This window comes from Urocampus carinirostris, chromosome 11 (assembly GCF_059441175.1).
Source record: "Urocampus carinirostris isolate Australia breed hairy pipefish chromosome 11, RoL_Ucar_1.0, whole genome shotgun sequence".
Lineage (NCBI taxonomy): Eukaryota > Metazoa > Chordata > Actinopteri > Syngnathiformes > Syngnathidae > Urocampus > Urocampus carinirostris.
This window is the reverse complement of record NC_142359.1, coordinates 30,030,717-30,052,272: the sequence shown is the minus strand read 5'-3', so window position 1 is coordinate 30,052,272 and position 21,556 is coordinate 30,030,717. Positions and strand designations below refer to the sequence as shown.

At 39.7% G+C, this 21,556-nt stretch overlaps 1 protein-coding gene and 1 long non-coding RNA gene across 3 annotated transcripts; one reads left to right on the top strand and one right to left on the bottom strand.

Annotated features, from left to right (window-relative positions):
* Positions 1–2,439: 2,439 nt before the first annotated feature.
* Positions 2,440–20,552, top strand: tmem168a (transmembrane protein 168a). 2 transcript variants are annotated; one of them, XM_088348022.1, is made up of 6 exons: positions 2,440–2,483; positions 3,148–4,059; positions 6,170–6,445; positions 9,181–9,323; positions 11,753–12,030; positions 17,090–20,552. In XM_088348022.1, exons 2-6 carry the CDS (start codon positions 3,226–3,228, stop codon positions 17,638–17,640), a joined length of 2,082 nt encoding a protein of 693 aa, XP_088204148.1. In that variant the 5' UTR covers positions 2,440–2,483; positions 3,148–3,225; the 3' UTR covers positions 17,641–20,552. The 2 variants fall into 2 exon arrangements, with proteins under 2 accessions (XP_088204148.1, XP_088204149.1); XM_088348023.1 differs by lacking the exon at positions 2,440–2,483 and adding an exon at positions 2,538–2,779.
* Positions 6,029–9,838, bottom strand: LOC148357050 (uncharacterized). Its single transcript, XR_015852066.1, has 3 exons — positions 9,643–9,838; positions 9,186–9,317; positions 6,029–6,438 (listed from the first exon to the last, which is right to left on the bottom strand). It is a non-coding gene; the product is annotated as an uncharacterized LOC148357050 (long non-coding RNA).
* Positions 20,553–21,556: the final 1,004 nt, after the last annotated feature.

The following is a 21,556-nucleotide window of genomic DNA, read 5'->3' as shown; positions in this document are numbered from 1 at the left end:
ACAAAATGATTTCATCACCGCATGGGTTGATTATTCAGGGATGTCACATTAAGGTCTAATTGGATAGATGTGATGACTCCTTCATTGTGTTAGCAATCTTGTTACTCAACTAGAAATGAATGGAGATGATAAATTAGGATGAACAGGAGCCCTCGTCACATTTTTCTTTTCTGAGCAGGGGTTCCTAACCTTGACGTAGAAAAGGTTTGTTCATTTCATGATTGGAAATAGTGAATACAATCCAAACACTACACAATTTAGTTCAGTAGCGCACTTCAATTTAGGGACTTCTGATTATCGATATCTTGGAAGGTTGAACTTTACTTGGGCAAAGTGACATTGGCAGTGAGGTTGTTGTCTAGTGAGGCACAGTCATATTTAGAAATAAATGAACCTACATCGTATTCATCATTTTATTGGCAAAACAATACAGCAACTGTAGCTTAGGAAAAAAACGTTTTATTATCTTACAGTACCTTAACTTATAGCTAAAGACTATGCTCCTTTTGAATAAAAGCATTATTGGTACATAATCCTCCATTCCGAAAAAAGTCCATGCAACGAGGAAAGAAAATACTGGATTGCTGTTAGCTTTCTAATGCTATCACTATTTTTTGTGGCTGAGGAGATCACCAAATCAGAATCTTTCATCTCACCATCACATGCTGCCTCGAAGCAGAAATAATTGTGTGCCTTACTCTACATCTACAAACACCCAGATCATTGTATGTTACATAATAATTGTATTTATAATATTTATGATGTCATGTGAACTCTGACAATGCAGCCATTTTGAAAAAGAAAATACAAAAAATGTTAAGTTGAATGAAAATAAATTAAACACTGAATAAATACAACCATGTCCCAAAAGCCAGTTTCTGCAGCCAGGGATTGGTGCGCCAAGGACCCCTTCTTTGTCTCCTACCCAGGATCTCTACACACGAGACCCCTTTGGCCCCCCTACAGGTGGTGAGTATAAAGGAACCGAGTGAAGTGGCTCCGGCATCTGACAAGGATGTCTCCAGGACGCCGGGTATGTCCCACCACCAGATGGCCCCTAGGACAACTCAGGACACACTGGAGAAACTATATCTCTAAGCTGTCCTGGAACACCTCAGTATCTCGCCGGATGAGCTGGATGAATTGGCTGGGGATAGGGAGGTCTGGCCTCCCCCTGCTGAGACTGCTGCCCCCGCAACACGACCCCGGATAAGCAGAAGGAATTGGATGGGTGGATAGATGGATGGATGGATGGATGGATGGATGGATGGATGGATGGATGGTTGGATGGATGGATGGAAACATAACCATTTAAAAACTCAGTGCCAAAATAAACAAATACGTTTTCTGAAGTATTTTCCCCCTGTGCCAGAACGTAAAAATATGTTGTTTTTTTTTGGGGGGGGGGTTGTCTTTTTTTGTAAACTCCTATAAATTGTTTGGTGCAGCACGTCAGTAAGAAACAGGGCCCTAGAATACATCTCAGTATGAAAAATCACCACTAGATGGATGAGTGGCTTTGATCAGATCTTTGTCCACACATCGAGGGAGTGCTTTCTGTATCCAGCAATTGAAGAGAGTAATTGGCCCCATATGGTGAGTAGATAGTGAAGCAGTGTGTGAGAGAAGCAAATATATGGATGAGTAACTAGTATTTTCAAGAAACTTAGCAATGTTAAACTGTTATTTACTAAACAATGGTAAATGCGTAAATTATTTTTTCTGATAAACAAAGACGTTTCAAGCTTTATTTTGATATTATCTAGATTTTGAGAGACAGGTCAGGAATTGAATGAGTTAATATATTTGTTATTTTACAGTTTCGTGATGATTGGTGAGGCATATATTCTTCATGAAGAATGTAGATGTAAACAGTTCCACTGAGGTAGCTGATCGGATCTCAGGAGTAAGAGCATTCCACAGAACAGGGGCCAGAATTGAGAATGCTCTCGAACCTGTGGATCTCTTCTTGGCTGGCCTGGAGAGAAATGGGAACCACCAGGCTGTACTATCCCAAAATACACCATACGGAAAGTGGTGCCCTGTCGACCCTGGTAGTCAAGGGAGCCTTGAACGTGAACTCGAATCTGGCTGGAGAAAAGAAAAATTGGTTTGCCCAAAAAAATAACACAATAATCTGTGAAGAATAAAGCAATAAAATATATGATGGAAAACTTTCAAAAGTATTTGTAAATGTAGTACAGTCAAATCGTATTAGTTATCAGACCTGGTCTGACCAGGTCAGAACGTACATACTTGAATAGCTATTAAAGCAGCTTATTATATTAGGTTTATTACTTAAATAAACATTTATCTCTGTGAAGTAGAAATATCAGAGTCTATTGGGAAACATATATGGAATAAGGATATTTTTCTGTCAGTTGTAAATTTATCGAATAGTCTAACTCACAACATTTGTCCATCGCGGGCTGCTGTAGTGTAAAAACCCGGAAGTATAGCTGCCTTATTTTACTCGCCAATATGTAAGTTTAATTTTTAGCGATATATTTATCCTCAAAAAGACATTGAGCGCTTTAAACTGTTTCATTGTTATGTGTCGGGACGCCTTTTGTGCACGAGATTCAATGTCTTAGCATTTGTTACTCGGCAAATCACCGATTCTGCTAATGTTAGATAGCATTTAGCCACCCTGCTCTAGACTGCCACATCGCCACGAAAATGCGGTCATGCGCACCATTATTATTGTACAACTTTTTTTTAGTAATATTATGAGTGTTTTAAAGTTCTTTTTATTTCAGAACTCGGGAGTAAACTTTAGGTAAATTAAGAATAAGTGTCCAAAATATCTACAGTATAAGAGAAAGATATACCTGAGGAAAAGATATGTCCTTGCAGTTGTATTTAAAATGGGTTTTGTATAGACGTATTATTTTGTTCCTGCTAAATGTTATTGTACTATTTACATTGGACTCACATTATGATGCCATTGCATCGTATGCCATTCTCCAAGCACTAGTTTTTGAATAGTTTTCCTATTCATCCCGACATTCATTTGATCTTGTTTCCCTTTTAAGTCATTAATTCGTGCTTTGTCCAGTATTGTTGTAAGCATCGTTCACTATGTTGTTATCAATGACCATATAACCATAGTATTTCTAAACATGCTTTCTCAAAATGTGTTCTCAGGGGGTGATCTCTTACCACGTTTTCTGACACAAAAAGCTAGGAGCATATTGTCAGACTGCGACTTGAATACTGACAGCCATGGCTCACGACGAAGCTGAAGAGGAACTAACCGCCGAGGAACGCAAAGAAGTGGACATGATGACATCAATACGCTGCCTTGGTTACCTGTCAAGCCTCAACCTCCTAGTGGCGGTATGCATCGGTATGTACCTGCGCTGGGAGGTGACCAACGAGCCTATGATCCTTGTCATCTTCATCCTGGGGCTTTTTGTCCTCGGCATGGCGAGCATCCTGCATTATTACTTCGGTATGGAGCAAGCTAGCCTGAGCTTGTTCCATCTGTGGTTCGGCTTCTTGCTCGGCCTCTTGTGTTTCCTCAACAGTCCTGCTCTGGATTCCAATGTCAAAGAAGTCGTGGCCAACTATCTCCTTTTGGCCAGTGTGGTCATCAAGGCTGTTTGGGCCGCGACGGAGCGGATATGCCGCTCAGTCTGCTACAAACCAGTCTTATTGAAGTCCACAGAATTCCTGGAGTTGCTCGGATTTGCCATTGCCAGCACCACAATGCTTCTCAACAAGTCACTCGCCATCATTGGCTTGGTGGTTGCCCTAGGTGCTCTTATTGTGGACTTGAGAATGAAATCCCTCCTGGCTTTGCCCAACTTGGTCATTTTCTCCCTGGTCACTTCACTCGTGTTTTTCCAAGCCCTTGGCATTGCGGCTAACCCTTTCGCAGTAGGGTGCTACTTGGGCCGGCTGCTGTGTGAACCTGTGTTGGACGTGTACTTCAGCGCATTGGGCGCTACCGAGCGCTGGATGCCTGTGCTCACTTTGGGAAACATGTGGAGGCGTCTGTCCCTTATCCCATTTAGCCTGCTTGAACTGACTTTCGTTGGCGTGGCTGCTTTTAAGGTACGATCAAGAGATGTGGACATTTGTCATGGCACTTTATGTCAATGAATCTATAACAAAACATTCTGGCTGATTATAGAGGCAATTTTTTATCAGATCAAGTTTTGTTGACTGAATGTGATTTTCATTTTTTATTTTATGATGCAACACACATGCAAACCTTTTTGACATAGAAGATTATAGGTTTTATCGCGCATTCTAATTTTACACGCAAAACACAATCCGTCTCCACAATATTAAGAAAAAACAACAGCATGTGCTTGTTTAAAACCAGAAGTGACGGACTTTTACCTTAACAAAAATTGAATGCGATTGTTAAAGCGGTTTATTCACGCATAAAGAATTAGTTTTGTTTTAAAATAAAGCAGATGTAGACTAAAATACGAGTCTAAAACAAGGTTTGTTGTTGTTTAAATCTTAAAAATGCTGTAGATTTTTGTTGAAAGCAGTAGTTTTTATTTTTTTATCATCAATGTGGTAGGCTAGCGCGTTAAGTAGTGGAGTTGGCAAGTATGTATTACAGTAAACCATGTGTTTTTACTTGCTGGAATGGATTTTTTTCGACCCCTCTTTACGGCATCAACAACAAATAATACTGCATTTCAAATCTTATGAAATTTAAACTTTGCTGGGTTCTTGAGTTATCTCTCAGATGCCCATCTATTATTGTTCGACGTCATATAAACTGCTCGTCTACTACTGGTCTGCATCGCTGCATCATAAAAATACAAATATCCTATTGGCTGAACAACCCCACACATGCCCTATTATTTTTCATTCAGTTCAGAATCTCGTGTGCTTCGTAAAAACTCTGCGTACAATCCAGATTTTTTCGTACACCATTAATTTGCTAACGGTTTAAGGTTTGCAGTGATGCTAAGGGTAGAAGAAAAAACATGATAAGAATGGAAACAGAGCTTGTGCTTGTCAAAAATACACAGAGGGCACTTGCTTTGTTGTTACCCTCTGATATGGCTGTAACTAAATGATGATTGGGCCTATCATTAAAAAACAAATAGTAATGCAATCTTCTTGGGGAATGACAATCCTCACAAGTTGAAGTTAAACTATTTTCATTTTTAATCCGCCATCTCTATCTCGTCACTTTACAACAATCATAATTATGGTTACATAAAAATGTTAGCACATTACTGTACACTTGCAATCAAAAAAATTGGATAAAAAGATACTATTCAAGAAATTGCTTGATCACACAGAAGTACCTCACCAAATCACTTAACTATTGAATGCTAATAAAATGTACAATTTATTTCACATTTGTTTCCACATTTTACAGCTAAAATTCTAAGTCTTAACCTTTGGTCAGGCCTGAAATGTTAATTACTATGTTCGGTTTGGGTTCTCTACTGGTGTCCTTTTTTTAAATATTTTTAATCTTTGTCTCTTTGCTTTCTCTCTTTCTTAAACGTGCTGCACTAGACGCTTAAGGGCGTACTGATGCTGTGGTTAATGGCCCAATTTTAATCCTGTCGAAATGACGGACAGCCCTAACATTTTCTCGTCAACTCTTAAGAATTTCCGTCAATGATAGAGAATTGGCAGTTAATAGGCACATAAATATAAAAGATGTAAATGTTTATACAGACTTGTTTAACTTAGATTTTGTTACAAAAGACAGTCTTTAAAAAAATCACCTCTTGTCTAGTCTTCACGAATAAAATATGAAATTTCTTGTATCTTCTGGTTTGGTCTTGCAATTCAAGTTCATAGAATATACCTTTACCTTTATTGTCATTGTTACAAAATGGGTTAACATATTGTGACAACGAAATTGGGCAAAATAGGTCGGGCTCAGGCTGGGTGGGCTTTAATTCCCGCGGGCCCGGGTCGGGCGGAATTTTTTTTAACCCCATTATTGTCTTTTTTTTCATTATATTTTTGGGGAAATGCCCTTTTAAATATATTTCAGTTCTAACTGTCTACAGAAGTAGTAGGTGTATTTAATAATTTGTCACTTCAAAGTGTAGTAGCCCTGCACATTATCACATCAGCACCTGTTACATTACAATACAAAAATATTTACTCAAAATCCCCATGAGGTTTTTTCATTATATTTTTTATTAATCTGTATATATTTTGTCTCATGCAGCTCGGTCACTTGGAACAGTGGTACCTGGTGATCCCTGGTTTCTGTCTTTTCGGCCTTTTTTGGTCCATATGCCACGTCATCCTCATCATTACGATCTGGGGCTTCCATACTAAACTGAGCGAGTGCCAGAGTGCCTGGCATTCACAGCGCTCCAGCAGCCGCAGCTTGGAGCAGGTCATGGCCTCCCGGGGCATCCGGCACTTTTGCCTCATTTCCGAACGGCTGGTCTTCTTCAGCCTGCTGTCCAGTGTCATTCTCGGTGCTGTATCCTGGCAGGTAGGAAAGTACAAACAAACTGACCTTTTTACGATCATTAATAACTATTGCTGTTCCTTGGCGCCAATAAAGTAAAAGAAATTTGAATTCTAGTTACATGCATTCAGGGGAGGAAGATCATGGAAAAACATAACAAAAAATATATTAGAAAATATTCATTGTTAAAGTTCTTTCTCATTTAACTCCACAATTTGGGGACTTTCATTTTCAATATTGCTGAATTTTTACATTACTTATTTATTTTTGTATAACGCGCACTCATGTCTGATGAGCACCCCTATTTTTTGATTGAAAATATTTATAATATTTTGTTTCACTCTTTCTAAACGCTTAGCATTGTAAGTCACATGGTGGATATTCACTGCCATGTTTAAAATAATTTATAGACAATGTAGACTATGAATACAGCACCAACAGAAAACTTCTTATGTATGTATTCATTGTCCTTTAAAGTCTGGTCAGATACACCAGAGTTTTTAACTTCTCGCTTCTTTGCCTTTATTCATACCTCCTGGGACGACTTTCTGTCTCCATTGTTCAAAATTCAACTCTGGTACCGTGAGTGAAAATAGTGTGATAATTAGATCAAATCTAATGCCTTTTTGCTGGTCATCTATATCACTATTCTTGTGGTTAAGAGTCGGCGCTCTCACCGCCGCGACCCGAGTCTGTTGCATCCAATGTTTTGTGTTTGAGGTCAGCGCACAAATATGGTAAAACCCTGTGTCTAATGCGCACTAAAACTTTGGTTCCTTTTTTTAGGTAAAAAAAAAAGCATGTTATACACAAATAAAAATGTACATTATCAGAATTATTAATATAATTACTTTGCGAAGTGTCTCATGGCAGAGGGTGATTGAGACTAAAGATTCTTACACAACTCAGCCAAACAAAGAATTAGTGATAGTATTACCGGACTAACAGCAAGTCAACCCATCCAGTAATTTCTTTTTTTCATAATGGAGGATTATCTTTATATTGATGCTTTTATTCAAAAGAAGCAGTGCATCGACATCATTTATAAGTTGTGTTAAGACAATAAAATGTTTTTTTTTTCTATGCTACAGTTTATATATTGCTTTCTTGCTCAGTCAATCAAATTATTATTATTATTATTATATTTGTCTATTTTACTGTGCCTCATCAGATAAGAACCTCACTGCACGTTAATCAAATTTAGTGAAGTGACATAAGATAAACTCCTCTATAAGAGAGGAGCAGGTGGAAATATGTGGTGCTATTTTCCCTGACATATTTTAAAGTAATCTGAATGAGTAAAGCCCCAAAAAATAAAACGTCTCTGTGTCTCATGCTTTGGGAAACAGCAGATGACATAATGGATTTCAGAAAACACAGTTCCCTGTGCAGCCTGACAAATTCCCTGAGGCAATCTTTGTGGAATTGTAACTCACAAACAAGATTCAACTCTCCCAAGTTGTCTGGCGTAATGGATGAAACATTCCCTTTTTTCTGCTGCCTTCTTCCTCTTTCGATTTGGACAAAAGCAGAGGGGCTTTTCTTCCCCAGTAATTTAGTATGCATCTGGTCAAAGTGTCGTTACATCTCGTCTAAAGGCACTTAGCAGCAGGTTACATTTAAAATTCAAGTCATGTTTATTTGTATAGCCCTTAATCACAAAGAGTCTCAAAGGCCTGCACAGACCACAGATTATTGCAAACCACAGACTATTATGACACCATCCCCTGATTTAAAACATACATGAGGGCAAATAATACACAGATATTGTCAACATAAAATATAGGTTATTCATATGCTGTAGAATAGAAGTGTGTTAATGTTAATTCCTGGTTATCCAAATGTAGGCATTATGTTAACCAAGGCGCCTGTTTTTTCATTGTTAATATTAAATAAGCAAAAGCAATGTCGGTATTGATGGATCATTCACAAAGTCAAAGGTTTCTTCGCAATTTACCCTCCACATTGCACTTTTGAAGACATTTTGATGACCATGACGTGAATTTCCCTTCGGGGATGAATAAAGTATCTATCTATCTATCTATCTATCTATCTATCTATCTATCTATCTATCTATCTATCTATTTGCCAAATTTAATATCCTTCAAAATTCTACAAGATAAGGTGGAAATCGGTCCAAATATATTTTTTGACATGGACATGTTCAAGGTCTACTTGTGAGTTTGAACACCGCATTCTGGTTATTATTGGGTTTGCATGATATGAAATAAGCAAAAGGAACCCGTGTTAGCCATATCAAGGAGTGGTCCTTTTGCTATTTCCTATCCACTACAAATCACTTCACAGTTGCTAAAGCCTCAGGTATCAAATCGAAACCAATCAGAGCTCTGCTTCTAAAAGTAAATGGACTATGTATTTAAAAAACAGTTGGATATATCTGCTAAACCTATGTTCTATGAACAAAATATTAAGAATAGTGAGCACACTTACAACATAATCTTTTTGGGAAATCCTTTGATTTGTCTCCCATTTTAATTTTTCTCCAATTTTACTGAAAAAAAATATCAGTCTTTATTATCTTCATTCTTAAAATCTTCAGACTCCGAGGTTTAATCATGTTGAGACAGTTTTAAACACGCCATGCGTGTTTTTTTGTCATGATCCTGCAGTAGTTCCCGTGTTGCGTAACTGTCTTGCAGACTGTCACCACCAATTAGGCGCCTGCGATTGCTTCTGCACAAAGCGCAAGTGACAAATGGAAAGAAGTGACTTTGCGGTGCTCTGTTCTCTGCGCACAGCCTACCAATGGTCTTTTCTTCAGCACGCTGCTGATCGTTCTACCCCTGGAGTCTTTAGCCTACGGGCTGTTCCACGAGCTGGGTAGCTGTCTCGGGGGAACCTGCGTCGGCTACGCCCTGGTCATCCCCACCACGTACTGCAGGTACAAATGTTTACACATTAGCGAAGCATTACGTTAGCTTTGGAAAATATGATCTACTATCTCAACCCCCTTATCCGTTGACATAAAACACACACAGGATAAATAAGCCGATAACGATACATAAACGTGTCGCTAATGTTCATCCCCTAAAGGGATCAGTCTGGCGCTCGCCGTGCAGAATAGTAAAATCGTGCAACGGTCAGCCATTCGCGCCTCCCCTAGTTTGCTCTCAGATGGCCTGCCATCTTTTATTTTAACAGACCGGTAAGTTGTGATGAGATCCCTCCCTCGATTAAAGCGCGGCAGTTTGCTGTCATACCCATGCGCTTGACATCTCCAAACAAGCCAGTGATGGTCGCTCATGTGGTGTGCCTCCTGCGAGTCGAACTTTCCGCGGCCCAACTCCCAGTCCTGTCGCCGCCTCCTCTTTATATTCGAGGCTGCGTTGCCAGGCCCACAGGGACGACCTGGGTCATGATGAGAATGCAGTGGTGTGTTATAGGCAGTTTGATGGCCACGGCTCAAGTTGCTACAATGACAAGAAGCCCACAGGGAGATTACAGCAATTGTGTGTGGGGGGTGAAAAGGTAGGGAAAAATAACGTTGACAAAAAACACTGGAGTCTGCGACGGCGGGGAGGGAACACAAGGAGAGGCTGTAAAGCAACTAAGGGAGATGTAAGGAGGGATAACATTTAGACAGAAGGGAGGGATTCAGTGGTAACATGAGAAAAGAGACTGGAGGACACTGCGTGAAGCTCAAATCCTTTCCTCCCCTGGGTGTCATGAGATCACAAAAGGTTCGATGAGCTTGCCAAGCCGCGGCAAGGCTGACTCATTTCATTTTTCTTATTCAAATTGCTATGTGTAGGTGCTCTATGTGTAAGTGTGAACCACCTGATCTTTGACTCACAATTTAATATTAATGTTCGATCTCAACAAAACAAACTCAAATATTTCAAAATGATTTCAATTACCTAAATCTCTAGTTGTGAATTTTAACTAAATTACATAATTTGGCTGTATATGGACACAACACTGAAGTAACTTGTTGCACAAAACGCCAAAAAGCTATTTAGTGGTATTTTATCATGGGCGTAACTTAATCCATAACCTTGGTCTTTGCATAACATTTTTATTTTCAAAATAACCAGGGATCGTGGGTATGCTTAAATTCTTTAAAAGTGCTTTAATTTTGGGAGTGGTTCTTGTAAATGCTTAGAATGATTGCCATGTTTCTCAACAAGTCTGGTAAAATATAACGTCGACACTGCTCTGCGGTGGCTTTGCTTTGCTATTGCATTTCTTCTTTCTTCGTGATTAACAGCAGCTGGCATTAGTTTGTATAGCGTTGCCTTATGAAGCGTCATCGCGTCCTATGGGTCCTGCCCAAGAGGACATGTGGATGCTACACCTAAACATAGCTTTATGAAATCTGTATTAGCGCAACGATTACAAATCTACTCATTTTTCATGGGCCGCGCAAAAAAATAAAGGTAGTGTTTCCTAGTTATGAATTGCATGGAAAGAACTTCAAGTAAAGGTAAATGTAAGTTGCATATTACTATCATTTTTAGCTCATATCTATGCGGCGAGAGATTTGTCTCAAAAACAAATATATTCGCGATTTACTCAAGATTTAAATATCATGTCTCGATGATTGCACACGCAAGATAAAAATTGCATGTGTAAAACACAGCTATATTTGTGGCTCTACAAAATTCATGATTGTTTTTTTTTTCTTTAATGGTTCTGGAGAATTTGAAAATAAGCTTTGAAAGTCCTTAAGAAGTGCTTTAATTTGGCCATAAAAGGTGTATGAACCCCGAATAATGATATCCCTTTTTAAAGGAATGCTACTGCTTTGTTAAATCTTTCCATTTGTTGCACTGTTTACACAATATTCAGTTGCTGTAATGGGAAATAAACTCGATTTTAATTTGTAATGAGTAAACGTGATAATTTAGTTGAACATCATTTCAAGTTTTGTAATAAAAAAAAAAATTAATAAGTGAGTGCCAGAACAACAGTTCCATCTGATAAAAACTGAACTTGTCCTTGGAATAGTGATGTGAAAGGTGGAGATGGGAGCGGCAATTGTAAAATAATGACCCCCGTTATCCAGATATCTGGCGCGAAGGCATGAGATATAGTAGCAGTCTGCTTGGCCATGAATAATATCAAGAAAGTAAATTGAAGGAGAATAGATGGCCATATGATTTGTAGCCATCCTTGACTCCGATCCTGTGTAAATGTGTTTGCTGCTGGGGTTGGAGTATCAACCGATCTGATGTTGCTTTTTCAGCCTCCATACTTACCACACTATTCCCTTTTTATTTCTCAGCCTTTTGGTTTTTTTACCCACATCTGTAATGCTCTCCCAAATTTTCAGTGTTTCAATGAACTCACCTTTGGCCATTTATGTTTCAGTGCGGACGGCCAGCCCACTCTGCTGCCCCCGGAACAGGCGCAGCAGCTGAACCTTCGCTCCACCAGCATGCTGAACAATGTGCAGCGGCTCTTCTCGCACCATATGATTCAGACGTTTGGATGCGACTACTCTGCTAGCGGCGTCTCCATGGAGACGCTGCAAGCCAAGTTGCGCAGCTTTCTAGAGTTGCGCACGGCCGACGGACCGCGCCACGACGCATACCTGATCTTCTACAGTGGGCACACACGCAAAGACACCGGAGCTTGGGCGCTAGCAGGTGAGACCCTTGATGTTTTATTTTTCAAATACTCTTAAATACACGTGTACATACATATAAGCCGACCCCCTAAAATTACTCTAAAATAGCCGCATACTAAAAGAAACAGAAGAAAACCTGTACATCAACCTGTGGATCCAGTGAACCCTTCATATTTCTTGACTTGTGCAATCTTGTGAGTTTCCGAACGAAAACCTAGCTGAGACATTCCATAACGGTTATGTCTCTGGCCTTTAAACAACTCAAAGATCATCTCCATTTCTGGGTACTGTCCATGTTTATATCTTCTGTTTGCATGTTTGGCCTTAGGTGCAATGTCCAATGATGTATCCTTTTTCAATTGTCTGATATTGTTTTCTTCTACAATGAACTTTCTTGCTGCTTCCAAGTTGCCTTTTTCTTCAGTCGCCTTCATCACTCTTAGCTTTGAATCAGTAGTATCGGACAGATGTTTCCCCTTTTCTCTAGGCATAGAGTATTGCGGGGATAATTTTACAGTAAAATGATCAAAATTAAGCACACTTTTCCCATTGATTCTGTGGACGCGTGCTCACATTCATCCCATTGTTTTCCCGTTGGTTTGTTCTTCTGTAAGCCACACCTCCCCTTCTCATGTGCTGCCTACCAAACCTACTGGTGACACACACAAAAAATGGTATAGTTTTCTTTTCGGCCTATATTCGAGTATATACCACAAGTCGTGTGTTTAGGAAGGGGAGTAATAAGGATGGGAGTTATGGCTAACAAATTGAATATTATTTTTCATTCATGTGTCTGAAGACAATTTTAACCAATAGTAAACAAAATAATAGAACCCACAAAACAAAACAAATTAAGAAAATACGATTGGTTTTCTGTTTCTGTGTGCCCTGCAACTAGCTGGCAACAAGTTCAGGGTGTCCCCTGATCACTGCCCGAAGATAGCTGGGATGGGCTCCAGCACCGCCGCGACCCTACTGAGGATAAGCAGTGCAGATAATGGATGGATGATTGGTTTATTTCAAGCACGTCCAAAGTCCCACCCAGGGGCCAGTTACAGCCCATAATCATATTTTTACTGGCCTGCGGCTTTTGTCATAAAATGAACAATATGTGACCCGCCATTATTGTTAACCGCAGTGTAAAATAATTTATACAAAAAAAAAAAAAAACCAATCGTCATTTTACCAGATGATGGCAGTAGCCCTTTGGCCACCTTGCCATTGGCTTTCTTTGATAATTTTAGCCTACCCCATTTCTAAGATGGCAACTTTAAATAAAAAAGGAAAGTTGACTGTAAGGCCCACAACTTCCAAGTCAAGTGGAAATTAGTCTTTTTTTTCACCAAAATCCAAACAACTGCGTCTGCCTAATGTTTCCAAGAGACTGTGCCTGTTTTCAAAGTATATAATATCAGAGGCACTGCCAGATGAAACGTGTTGATTACGAAAAACTAACGGTAAAAACCGCTGTGAAAAGGTGAAGCAAATGGAAGCAGTTTTAATGGCACAGCGCCACTTTTTCACAAGACCCTGCGTGTCAAATGAAAATGCTAAAAAGGCAAACTACGAGGTAGTGAATCTGTTTGCCAAGCACTGCAAACCTTACAGGTAAGGTGAATTTAACAGACCTTTTAACGAATGCAAGGCTGAATAGTCGGCCCTCACACATTTTCAGCTGACCAAATCTGGCCAGCTTTCTGAAAAGTTTGGACAACCCTGGTTTAAGTAAAAGTCCACATCCTTCAGAAAACTAACTTGTACCAATTCATAAAAATAACAGAACCTTTTTAACAAAATTTGTATTTGCAGGTTGTGCCTAACATGCATTGATGCCTCAAATTGTCAGTAAAATCTATTGTAAACCACCCTTCCTAGCATTTTGCCACCAATACAAAACACCATTTTGATACAACACAGTTGTATGTAAAAGCTTTTAATATTCAGTAACAGCTTTGAATTAGGCAAACATATAAATAATAAATAAATAATAAGAGATACGCAGTCGGGGTATTTATTGACTTAAAAAAAAAGCATTTGATACCATTAATCATAATATACTATTCAAAAAAATGGAAAGATATGGCATGAGGGGTTTGGCTTATTTATTTTATTTATTATTTATTCAGCCAGTATCAACCATCAACATGATATCTACCAGGAAATCATTTTGTCACGCGAAGCTATCGACGTGACTCGTCGCCTTCGATCGGCGCCGGGTTTTTTAGACCCAACTGCTGTGTTGGGAGTCATTAGGTGACCAAACCCCCGAATTCCAACCCTTAATGCCGAGCGCCAAGCAGGGAGGCAATGGGTACCAATGTTGTAAGTCTTAGGTATGACTCGGCCGAGGCTTGAACCAGCGACCTCCCAGTCTCGGAGCGGGCGCCCTACCATCTAGGCTACCGAATACAAAACACAATTTTGATACAACACAGTTGCAATGGATTCAAAGTTATTTGACAGGGAAATGAAATGAAATGAAATTATCTGCATTTATATAGGAAGTCATTGACTTGAAAAGCACTATATAAATGATGCAGATCATTTCATGATTCCAAAGGTGAGAACCACCAGGAGTGTGTGTGTCCGTGTGTGGAGTCCAGCTCTGGAACGGTTTGCAAGACGAGATCAAACAATGTCCAACTATTCACTTTTTCAAATTTAAATACAAAAAACATTCCTGGCGGAATACAGAGATGAAGCAAATCGGGTATGAGTGATATGAGAGATTGGGAATAGTGCGTCTCGAACTATGATTAACTTTGTGCTATTGTTGCTGTTGTTATATCATAACTGTTATTATTAATAGTATTACAATTATTGTTATATAATTGGTGTGTTTAAAAGGGAAGATGAATATAAGGGGATATAAGCATTTGCTTCTGACTACCCCTTTTCGAACATATCATGTAACATTATTTTGTTGTTGAGTTATTGTTTTTGGTCTGTTTTTATTTTAATGTTCGAAGAAAAGTTTTCATTCATTCATTCATTCATTCAATTAGTCAAATTAAATTCTTCACATCATTTGATTTTACTTTTTTAGTGAATTTTCAACATTAAGAATTCATTGTGCATCTTTAGAATAAAAACTACCCATTCTCTCAACAACACACACACAGGCAAGCACCCTTAGAGATTGCCTTCACCCGGCAAACGGCATTTGCATTCCCTCCTTCCCCCGTCAGTCATTCACAGGCTGATTTGTCACAGTCCAGACTAGTAAGCCATAGGAGTTAAAATTTCTGTGAAGGACAGAAGCCGAGCAGATGATTCTGGGAAATCTTCCTGCACTACTAATGATGACTTGCCACACTACCATATTGCCAATAAAGGTTGCCTCTCTGTCAGCATCCTAAATAACATTCTGGGGTTTATCTCATTTACATAGCACCACCGAACCTGCCCTTAACTCATGAGATTTCCGCATCACATTTGTCGGCATGGCAACACAGCTCTGAACTCTTGGTTTTTAATCTGTCATTTTGGCCGCCCCCATTCTGTTAAAGCCAGCCGTTCTCGCGCAGTCTTTGCATCTGCCGCGGTTAGACGGACAGTCGGGCAAGTGGAAGTTGACAGGTCTGATCCACTCAGAGACATTCTGCCCATCAAGGGTGTCATGCTGACATGTCCTTGATCCAACAACACCGCAGCAGTAATTCCTCTGTACTTGTGGGTGGTAGCGACGGTAAACAAAATGTACTTGTCCTTGTGACCAAGTTACCAAGGCATGGACAACAGGAAACTCTGACTGTGTTAACATACCGGCAATAAACCAATTTGAGACAGAATATTGGATTTTTTTAGAAATTTCAATGAGGCCTTTAGATGCTCAAGACAAACTCATAGTCCAATAAATGGCGTTTGCCAGTGTTTTGATTACAAAGCATAGCGGGAGCAAGGAAATTATGTCAATAAATGTTATTTCCCCGTTTCACTTTCAACATTAAATAAGGGATGATATCATTCATGTACCTCACTAAATTCATTAGTACCGTGGGGCCTCCATTGCTATGTGTTGTGCGTTTACCAAATGGCTTGCTAGAAGCATGGATTTGTTATATATGGATTTCTACTCTTGTAGCAGTTTTGCCGCAAGGACAGAAAATAGAATCGAAATGTCTTGCAGAAACACACTTGTTTTTTTTTTAAGCGAGTAATTCTGAGTTTGCATGTATCACTGGTCTCTGCTACAAGTTCTAGAGTGCTTTGGGACTTATAAGTATCCCGAAAGAGGAAACTGCGCATGCCCACAAGGAATTGGATTACTCCAATGCGTATACATCCAAGGGCAATCGCAAAACTTAACCCAACCATCCAATCGGAAAACAGCTAATACAAGCTGCTACTTTTTCGCTACATTTGAAACACTCTGGCTTTTAATACAGTGGGGATTCCTCTTTTTTTCTGGCAGTAACGTGGAAAATGGTAAGCTGTTTTTTTCACAAGGCATGCGCTCGAAATACAAAACACTGCAGTGTCTGTAAACAGTACTTGAGGGTATATTTACAACATACGATATTTAGTTTTCTTACTTTTTCACCCACAAATCAAGTCCTCAATTTATACATCCGAATTAACCAGCAGTAGAAGTCATCTATCAAACTATTGAGAAACGATAACAAGCAACCGCAATTAGGTTTGGTACTGCAGAAACCCCTAATGACAACACAAAGACTCGAAAAGGTCCTTTACAAATACATTTAATTTGATCTGATCACTCTCGAGCACTGCCGCCAGCCGCCATTCTTCAAACTTAATGTTTCCCCAGAGCAGCTCTGACAAAGGTAAAAGAAAGTTAAGCATAAAGGATCTTTGAACTCAGTTGGACATTGTTAACGGGTACTTAATGGAAAAAATATTCAAATTTAAACTTTTTGGGGACACATCAAACGATGCACCCAACCTTTCAATTTGGTCTCGTGCCTTTTAACCAGGTGCCCTCTGTCGTCTGGAATTTATGGTAATCGCATTATTGTGCATGGCTTGATATAATTGTGATTCAGTGATGGCAATACTCCGTTTTCAATCAGATCATTCCATGCATATAAATGTACCCACTGTTCATGTTTTAAAAGGAGGAGAGAGTCTTCACTTTGCACAACTGTTGGACTTGTGGAAGGAGAGGAATGAAGGCCACTGCTCACGTCTTATTCTGATCCTGGACACTGAAAACTCTTTGAACTGGATTAAAGAGGTACGTAAGGTAGACGGGGTCTACGTAGCGGTGCAGACTACTGAGTTGTCAGCCGCCATGCCGGACACTGAAGTGGGAGAGGTCCCAGCCCTCGGGGACTTCACGGCTGAATGGGTGGAGTTCAACTGCAACCCAAAGAGCGACATGCAGTGGTTGGAGAAGGGCCGTGGTGTGGCTGCTGTCTATGGTGTGTCGAAACGCTGGAGCGACTACACTCTCCACCTCCCCACAGGCAGCGATGTGGCCAAGCATTGGAAGACCCACTTCCCTAAAGCAACATATCCCATGGTGCACCTATCCAACTGGTGCTGTGGCCTCAACCTGTTTTGGTTCTGCGGCGCTTGCCTGCGCTGCTTCAGGAGGTGCAAACTGGCTTGGTTTCCACCTGCGGTTTTAGACACTGGGAATGGCCTTAAACTGGTCAACTTGTAAAAGCACCTTGGACATTTGCTACTTGAGCGTCTTTGGAAGGAGACATGATGCGGTCTCCTCACTCCAATAAAACATGAGGTCAAGAGAGAGACTGAGACAACTTGTTGGGCTATTCATTGAACCCAAAAAGTTGGGTAACTATATATCTTTTTGTACCTATTATAAGGCGCACACCCCAAAATGATTTTTTTTCTCATATATCTTTACAATATAAGAGGGGCACCAGACTAGGGCGCATGAAACTGATACTACAGGGAGAGCTTGCAATTCAATAATACGTATCCGTACACATGGAAACGCTTTCTGGAGTTTCATAATTTCATAAAAATGCAATGTATAAGGCAAAAATCAAAATAGGGGTGGTGAGAACGCTGACACAGATATCACATGACATCGCATTAGAGATAATCTCTTCATCACACCATTTTTACTCACGGTGCCACAACATTGATTTGCATAGTGCATTCTGATATGTTAAACAGTCTCAACTTCCTCACATGTGCACCAATGACCCTGCAGTTTTATATATATGTGTGCACCTATTTTTCTCCATTCTCCAACTTTTGTTTTGTGATGAAGTGGAGACTGTTTTTTTTACCCATGAAATCAAAAATATGAAAAATAAAACAAATGAGAGAGCCAAACCACAAATCTTTAAATAAAATTAAATTAGACCGCCACACCCACTCTCCGGACAAACATTTCACTGAGTGTCATTTGATGATTTGATCAAATGTATGAAACAGAAATAATGCCAGAGCCTGTGTCCCATATCAATATAAATATACCCCTTAAAATTTGTCTCCCGGCACCACTTTCGTTAGTTTGTTGAGGCTCATTTTGACCGTCATTTTTGTCTTAACTATATAGTCAGTGTTGCTTCGGCTTCGCATGTATATAAATTGGGATGTATTCACCCGACTTTGGAACGCTACAGAGAATTGTGTGAAAGTTGCATTTTATCTCAGAGTCGTATGTACTCATGAAAATAGCTACATATTGCTCGTGAGCCAGAGGTTCTCGACCCCTGGTTCAATCCATCAGTTAACACTATGCAAATTTTCACCAATGAATGTTAGAGAACGGAGAAAACGGAAAATGTGTGAACAAAATACCATACAAGCTATTTTACCTACACTAGGGGTGTCAATCTCATTTTAACTCGGGGGGCCACACAATAGAACAAACATTCTCAGGGGCCGGACTAGTAGATTAGAGAGAAAGAAATAGAAAGAGCGAGAAAAAGAGAGGGTGGGAAAGGGAGAAAGAGAGAAAGGTAGAAAGAGAGAGAGAGAAAGGAGAGAGAGAAAGAGAACGTGGGAGACAATAGCGATAAAAAGCGAAATAGTTAGTGGGGTAAAGAAAGCGAGGAAAAGAAAAAAATCCAAAGAGAAATAGAAAGAGGAGAGAAAAGAGAAGGAGAAAAGGGGCGAAAGAGATAGGGAAAGCAAAAAAGAAAGAGAGAAAAGAAAGAAAAGGAAGAGAGCAAAATAAGGTAAAAAGACACAGAGAAAGGGGAACAAAGAGAAAAAGAGACACAGAGAGAGAGATGGAGAGTGAGAGAAAAAAGGGAGGAAGAGAGAGAGAGAAAGAGATGAAAAAAATACAAGTACAGTATTTGTGAGAGCCACCTGGCTTTGGCAACATCAAGTGGACATATTTCAACCTGCAGCTCCTTTTAGTCTTGCGCTTCTCAAAGCTTTGTCTCGCGGGCCGGATTCAATCACTTAGCGTGCCTGGCCCAGTCCACGGCCTGCCTGTTTGACACCCTTGACCTACACAGTAAACCAATAGGTAATAGATGAACAGTTGAAGAAATCGAGAGACTCTTTGACCTATCAGAATGCACTATGCAAATCAGTCTTGTCAGCGAGAGTAAAAACAATGTGAAAATGAGATAAAGTCTAATGCCTTGTTGCATGTCATTTATACCACTGGTGGTCAACTGTCTGCACTCCCAACGCAACTACTCTGGTTTGTTTCCTTCTGCATACAATGTTTTGCGCTTTAGGTCCGCAATGTTTAGCGATTTTATTGGTCATTGCTCAAATACGGTGTTATCGCTTAAACTTGTATAGTTACCCATACCAATAATAACTGTTTGCATTTCCAATCATATCCACCTTATTTTGGGGTATGTAAGGTTATAAGGCTCTCTTTCAAATTTCTGGCCGAATTAGGGTTTCTACACATGTGCCTTATTGCCCAAAAAATAAGGTACTCCTTAAAATCATTCTCGGCCTTTTTTTGACCTGTTGTGTTATTTTTGAGTGACTGATGAGACTTAATGTCCACCCCAAAAATGGGATTAAAGAAATGTAATTCAAGATAGGTATTATTGCAATGCGTATACTGTACCTCTAAGTAATTTACATTTTTGTCCATCATTTACGTATGTAGTGCCTTACTAGTGTGCAAGTTCTCCTTTGCGCTATTTGGCCTTTTTTTATTCTATATACATACTTTTGACTCCTTGTAAACTGCAGCCTCTGAGAATATATGGGAGCGGCATTGGCCAACAATGCACAAAATGATGCGCGCTCAGAAATTTGTGATGTAACCACTTAACTGGGGTCCTTTGCTGTCATTTCTGTTCTGACGTGGAGCTGTTCATTTTCTTGTCACCATGACGACTTACAAGAATAGTGTTTTTCTCCCAGGAACTGCAAAGAGTGAAATAAATGACCAACTCATGTTTTTTTCTAAGTAGTTTTATGCCAGATAGTAAAGTTAGGTACAAATATTATTGTTATGCTAATTTCTGGTTGAAACGAGAAGTAGTGCGACCGTACTTATTTTTATTCTGTTGCCTTACTGTATATAATGTAATGTCATTTTTACCACAATGTGCTTCTTCCAGGAATAAATGGGGGGTTTTCGTCATTCAAAAGACATACCCATCTTCAACCTTATGTTTCTCTGGATGTCTGTCACTTTTTTAACATCAGTCTTTATTTTGTCTTCCACTATGGACATATTCATGGAGAAATTGAATGAAGAGACACTATTTAAAGCCAGGAAAATTAAGTTAGAAAATTGCCTCACAAATAATAAAAGGGAAAAAAAGTAATTTTGTCCCTGTGTTTAGAGACGAGGATCTTTTTCATTGGATCTCCTGCAAGTTGCAGCCTCAGCAATACGGATGAGGAGATACTTCAACAATCATTCACCACAATATTAGATTACGGGCCGGATTCATCTCCCAAATTGGATTAGATAATAAAAAGAGACGCTCCCCCTCCCTCTTCCTCTTGAGGATGTGCTGAGTCAGAGTCATATCCACGAACTCGCACGATCCCAAAGCATGTAAACACATACCACTACTGCACACGTCCTCTGCGGACGATCACTTGTCTTGTGGCGTTAGCATCCAATAGTGCTAAAGTGACGTAACGTTTTACTGCGGTATCAGGAAATAAATGGGATTTTTTTTTTTTCTGTCTGACAGCCAACATTTCTCTGAAGGCAAAGCAAAGGAGGGCAATGTTATGCCCTTTAACACAACACTCGCTTGCAATATTTGCTCCAGTAATCTGCTGTATTACTCTGGGTCCATTCATTAAAATTGCAAAGGGTATTTGAAGACTGTAAAGAAGTCTCCGTTGCCTGGTTATAATTGCTTCTCGGATGCCAATGAATGAACCTGAAATGAGTTTAGTGTGATGGCTTTTTGTGTTCAGCTCTGACTGCCATTACTTTCACACATGAGCTAAGCTAAATGTACCAGAAAGGGACATCAAGATAAATGCTGAATTTCCTTACTTTATTCCCACTTCCTCTCAGACAAGAAAGGGAACCAAGTTCTTATGTGCTGAGGGCATGACTGATCCCGGTTGGCTTCTGCTGTCCCTGGCAATGAAATGTCAAAGCGATTGTCCTAAATCACTAAGAGATGGATGGATAGATAGGAGGATGT